Raw genomic sequence first — 6,000 nt, 5'->3', positions numbered from 1 at the left:
TCGCGCCTCTCTCTCTCTCTCTCTCTCTCTCTCTATATATATATATATATATATATATATGTGTGTGTGTGTGTGTGTGTGTGTGTATGTATATATATATTTCTGATATATACAGATCTTTAAAAAGAAAAGAAAAATTAGTGGAGGAAATAGCATAGTGGTTCTGCAAAAGACTCCCATGCCTGGGGCATCAGAAGTCCCCGGTTCAGTCTTCTGCACAACCATAAGCCAGAGCTGAGCTGGAGAAAAAAGCAGAGGAGAGGGGATGAGAGGAGAGAGGAGATTAGGGGAGGGAAGGGGAGGGGAGGGGAGGGGAGAGGAGGGGAGAGGAGAGGAGAGTGCAAAGCTAGGCAATGCAGGAAAAATAATTGCAATATTTTTAAACCAGAGTACTGCTCAGCCCCAGCTGTTCGTGGTACCAGGCATCAAAACTCAAATCTCTTGCATGCAAGTTCTGAGTTATCTTCTGCATATCCCCTGGCCCAAGTAAAGAAAATACTTGGGAGGGAGGGAAAGAGGGAGGGAGGGAGGGAGAGAGAGAAATGAATATCGTCTACGGCCATACCATCCTGAACATGCCCGATCTCATCTGATCTCGGAAGCTAAGCAGGGTCGGTCCTGGTTAGTACTTGGATGGGAGAAATGAATATCAATCTTTTGATTGAATCAAGATCATGCTCTACTTTGGGGGAAAGAGCAAGAGCAGAGAGAAGCCTATGTTTTCTCTAGGCCCTGATAACTGAATTGGGGCCGACCTATAAGGTGGGTGCGTGCAAACACTTGAGCTTTTAATTGACACACACCAGCCATTTGTAAAAAGCTATTTGGCAAGGTGTTTTGTTTTTTACCATTAGTGAAAGGCAGCTGAACAGTGAGCTCACTGTAGTCCTGCTTGAAAGTGATCGCTTTTCTGTACTTTTCCTCTGACAAATTTATTTTCCCTATATGCTTTTGTTGGCCAACGGCTCTGGCAGGACTTGGCTGACAATGAGCCGGATATGTGAGCTGGGGAAAATGCAGGACTCTCCAGCCTTGGCACATGGATGGGAGGGGCAGAGCAAGAACTCTGTACTCCAGCAGGACCCAGGAAAGCCAAATACAAAGGACATGCCCCACCATCTCCCAGAGAGAAGCACACATGCTCTTTCACACTAAGCCAGTGATGACAACAGCCAGCTGCCATGAGCTCCCTTAGCCGAGCTGGGGCCATTGGCCATAGATTCCTCTTTGCTCTTCTGCAGGCCATCCTATTAAGGGGTGAGAAAGGTGTGTTGTGATGATTCGGCTTCAGTCCAAGGCAGCGGAAGGGCTGGCCGTCAGCTCGGTCTGAGGACAGGAGGGGCAACACTCAAAAGAGAGTCTCCAGGAGCTGGGTGGTGGTGCACTTGACAGACTACAGCTGTTACAATGAGCAAGAACCTGGGTTCAAGCCCTGGGTGGTACACTTGACAGACTACAGCTGTTACAATGAGCAAGAACCTGGGTTCAAGCCCTGGGTTCCACCTGCAGGGGGAACTTCACAAATAGTAAAGAAGTGCTGTAGGCAATCTCTTTCTCTCTGTTTTCTCTTCTCTCTCGCTTTCTCTCTCCATTATCTCTTCTTCCCTCTTAATTTCTCTGTCTTTATCCAGTAAATAAATAAAAACCCAGAAAGACAGAAAGAGAGGGAGAGTCTCCGAAAGCATGGCATAGATTTGGAAGGTATTTGAACAGTCAGTACATCAAAGAACATATGGGAAGCTGAAGTGGCAAAGAGATCACAGCGTTCACTTTGAAATCCATCTTGTTTACTTAGTACTCGAACATTCAGTCCTAACAGTCCAGGAAAGACGACAGTGCTCCTAGACAGATAATAGGCGTCTGTTATTGTACTCCCCTGAACAGAGATGCAGACACTTGTGATTCAACTGCCACAACTCTGCCTGAGCGCACAGACAGGCACAAATGGTCACTAGCAGATCCGTCACCTCCACCAGAATCGGAGTGGCTTCATCCCGCTGGTGAGTGGATTCACTAACCAGCCTGTGATTACATCTAACAATAAACCAATAAGGCAACAACTGGTGCAACTTTTCTGGACCCAGATGCCTGAGAATTGTGACATGCTGAAAGTTCACCCCCCCACACACACACACATCTATACATACACACTGATTTCAAAGTATTTATAACAGAATGTCCACAGGCCTCCATAAATAGATCCAATCAAGGAGCTGACCGTGTGACAAGCCAAGCCAAATGTAATAGGTTGAGACCACACTTTCTACCTGCGTTTACTTGAAGACAACAACTCAAGTGAGCCCACCTGGGTAATTCTCCTAGTCTTATTCTTGGAGCTACTCCTGTGAGCCACAGATCTATGGTGGGTGTTGTTATGTGTTGGGCCCTGGAGACTAGGAACCTTGGCTCAGTACCATAGGGTCTATTGGGTTGTTGGAAACATCATGACGCAGTTTTGCATAGAAAAATGCAGAAAAAGGGAACAGTGGTGGTGCACCTGGTTGAGTGCACGTATTAAAGTGCACAAGGACCCAGGTTTGAACCGCTGGTCCCCACTTACAGGGAGAAACTTCACGAGTGGTGAAGCAGGGCTGCAAGGGTCTCTCTGTCTCTCTCCCTCTCTACCTCCCCCTCCACTCTCGATTTCTGGCTGTCTCTACCCAATACATACATATATACATACATACACACATAAATTTGTTTTTAAAAATGCAGAAAAACACGTCATGACTTTTCCAGTAGCCCAAATATTATCTTCCAGCTCCCTGGGCTTACTTTCAGATGGAGACAGGTACCGAGGGCGAACTGCTGAGCAATCTCAGGCTTGATGCTACTGCCTGGCTCTGTGAAGCCACACAAGTCACAGTCAGTTCAGCTTCGAGAGACTGGAAAGCAGGCTCCACCCCATGGGGTCCGCTGGCATGCAATCACACTGCAAATCGTATTAATTCTAGGGAGACATCAAGAATTGGGACCAATTTTTCTGTCAGTTCTCAATACTTTCCATGAACGCGGGTTAATTATTTTCTACCATGAAAATGGATATGGGTTAAACACAAAAAGGGAGCTTATATTATATTATAGAAGTGCAGAAATCAGTTATCAGGTTGACATGCCAGAAAATTCCTGTAGTAGAACAACCCTTGTCTACTGGCAAGCAAGAAATCGTCAAGCAGGGAATGCCACATCCTCCTGTGTGTCATCCTAGAGGGTCCCACAGCACGCTGCATGGACATCCCATAGGGCAACATGACCACAAAGCTTTAAAAGACATCTGACTGAGAAAAATCCCCAACAGGAAATAGCAAACTCACAGGATACCTTGCAGGATGAGGTGACTAGACCAGAGGCTGTAACAGCCTCATCAAAAGTCAGCTGTCAGTAGGCAGAACATGAGTTGTGTCTTCTTCCCCCTAGACAGAACGGCAAAGTCATAGTGATGATGACAGTGACGATGGCGATGATGGTTTATCATAGGAAGTTCATAGTAACTGACAATAGGTGCTCCTAGTTTAGATCAAGCCCTACTAAAGGGTACAGTCGTGAATCACTTAGCAACGGGGTTACGTCCTGACAAATGCATCTCTAGCTGACTGCACTGCTGTGCGAACATCACTGTGCGCAGCCACACACACTGAGGCAGCACGGCCTGCTGCCACACACCTCAGCTACATGTCAGGATCCAACACGCGACCACAATCACATCTGCAGTTAATTGATGGCTATGATGTCGTTAAGTGACTGTGTATGTGTCTAGTTAAAAGACAGCTTCTGTGATGCCCTAAAGCTCTAATTCTTCCCCCAGAACCTCACTCACCCAGAGCCTTACTCCATCAGGGGGAAACAGAAACAGGTTGGGCGTATGGATCGACCTGCCAATGCCCATGCCCAGTGGAGAAGCAGCTACAGAAGCCAGAACTCCCACCGTCTGCACCTCATAAAGAATTCTGGTCCATATTACTATGTGGAAAATTGAGAAATCTTATGCATGTACAAACTATTGTATTTACTGTCAACCATAAAATATTAATCCCCCAATAAAGAAATTAAAAAAAAAATTCTGGTCCTGGTCCCAGGACTGGGAAAAATGTGAGTTTTATAAAGGATAGGGATGGTTCCTGCTGTCTTAGGGTTTAAGAAGGAAATAGACAGTTATTATCATAACCATGTTATTTGGAAATTTGGTTGACTTTGAAAGTCTCACTGTTAGGATTTTTTGTATCGCACAAGACCTCACCATGATTTATGTTGTTTAATGCTATTTACATATAATATATATTATATATAATATTATATGCTATTTACATATAATATATAATATAGAGACTCAGCTAGTTGCTTCTGGTCTCTCTGGTCTAAGATTATAGTTGATTTAATATTTCAGGGGGGAAAAAGTCATCATTGGAAATGTATTAACACTTGAAGCCCACAATTAAAATTCAATCAGGTTACCAGTTTGAAGCCTTAAGTGCTTAGATTAAAGGACTATATATTCAGAACTGAGGTCTATGCCTCAAAAAGTTTGAGGCATTCAATCTATTTCCCTCTTCATATTGATTAAATAGTGAATTATAAGGCTATAAATTAATAGAAGTGTGTATTAACACCACTCCTGTCACCAAAGGTCTTTGTCTCTCCCCCCAACCTCCTCTAGTGAAGCTGAAAATCTACCCTCCCCCCCACCAGTTTTTTGTTTGTTTGTTTGTTTGTTTGTTTTTTACCAGAGCACTGCTTAGCTCTGGCTTATGGTGTTGTAGGAAATTGAACCTGGGACTCTGGAGCCTCAGGCAAGAGTCTCTTTACATAACCATTATGCTATCTACCCCTGCCTGAGTTGTTTTTTGTTTTTTTTACTTTGGTGCAGTACTCCAAACTCAGTCAAATTCTGCTTTGCATTTCCCTTTCTGTTCTTCTTTCTCAACTTCTGTTTATGAGCGGGATCATCCCATAGTTGTCTTTGTCTTTCTGACTTATCTTAACATAATTCCTTCAAGCTCTATCCAAGATGGGTCAGAGATGGTGGGCTCATTATTCTTAATAGCTGAGTAGTATTCCATTGGGTATATATACCACAACTTTCCCAGCCATTCATGTGTTGTTGGGCACCTGAGTTGTTTCCAAGTTTTGGCTATAATAAATTGTGCTGCTATGAAATAGGTGTATACATATCTTTTTGGATGGGTGTGTTGAGTCCTTAGGATATATCCCTAGGAGAGGAACTACTGGGTCATATGGAAGGTCCATGTCTACTTGTGAGGGTTCTCCAGACTGCTCTCCACATGGCTTGGACCACTTTACTTTCCCTCCAGTAGTTTAGGAACCTCTAGGACATGGCTCATTTTTCAGCAGGCTTCTCTCATCCCATACCAATTGATACTGCATCTGCCACTCTAGAACTAATCAGTGCAAGCAGTACCACCTCAAAATGCTTCACTTTGGACTGTGTCCACAGACGACAGGCCTGTGATGTCAACCCTTTAGCTCCAATACTCTGGTGAGACCATTCCTAGCTCATAGGACTCTTTAATTCCATTTTGGACAGTGAACTGCCTAATAAAGCCCCAACACCTAGATATGAACAAGGGCCCAAGAGACAAAGCACATGTACACATGTATCCATAAGTTAGGGGAAAATATATACCTTAAAGCAAAGTAAACAACAGTTTTCAGAATAGACCCATTGACCAGTGGGATAGAATTGAGAGCCCAGAAGTAAGCCCCCACATCCTATGGATAGCTGATCTTTGACAAAAGTGTCCAGACTATTAAATGGGGAAAGGAAAGTCTCTTCAACCAATGGTGCTGGAAAAATTGGGTTGAAATGTGCACAAGAATGAAACTGAACCACTATATTTCACTAAGCACAAAAGTAAATTCCAGATGGATCAAGGACTTGGATGTTAGACCAGAAACTATCAAATGCTTAGAGAAAAATATTGGCAGAACTCATTTCCATCTAAATTTAAAGACTTCTTCAATGATAAGAATCCAACTACAAAG

General features: G+C 43.8%; 1 protein-coding gene across 1 annotated transcript in view; it reads right to left on the bottom strand.

The window, feature by feature from the left end:
* Positions 1–3,327: 3,327 nt before the first annotated feature.
* ANAPC10 (anaphase promoting complex subunit 10) overlaps positions 3,328–6,000 on the bottom strand; it is a 139,884-nt gene continuing 137,211 nt past the window's right edge. Inside the window, exon 5 of the mRNA XM_060179022.1 lies at positions 3,328–3,413. Within this exon, the coding sequence (XP_060035005.1) occupies positions 3,372–3,413 (42 nt within the window). The 3' untranslated portion in view covers positions 3,328–3,371. The remainder of the gene's footprint in view (positions 3,414–6,000) is intronic.

This window comes from Erinaceus europaeus, chromosome 19, assembly GCF_950295315.1.
Source record: "Erinaceus europaeus chromosome 19, mEriEur2.1, whole genome shotgun sequence".
NCBI classification, from domain to species: Eukaryota; Metazoa; Chordata; class Mammalia; order Eulipotyphla; family Erinaceidae; genus Erinaceus; species Erinaceus europaeus.
The sequence above is the reverse complement of the archived record's forward strand: the minus strand, read 5'-3'. Positions and strand labels throughout refer to the sequence as shown.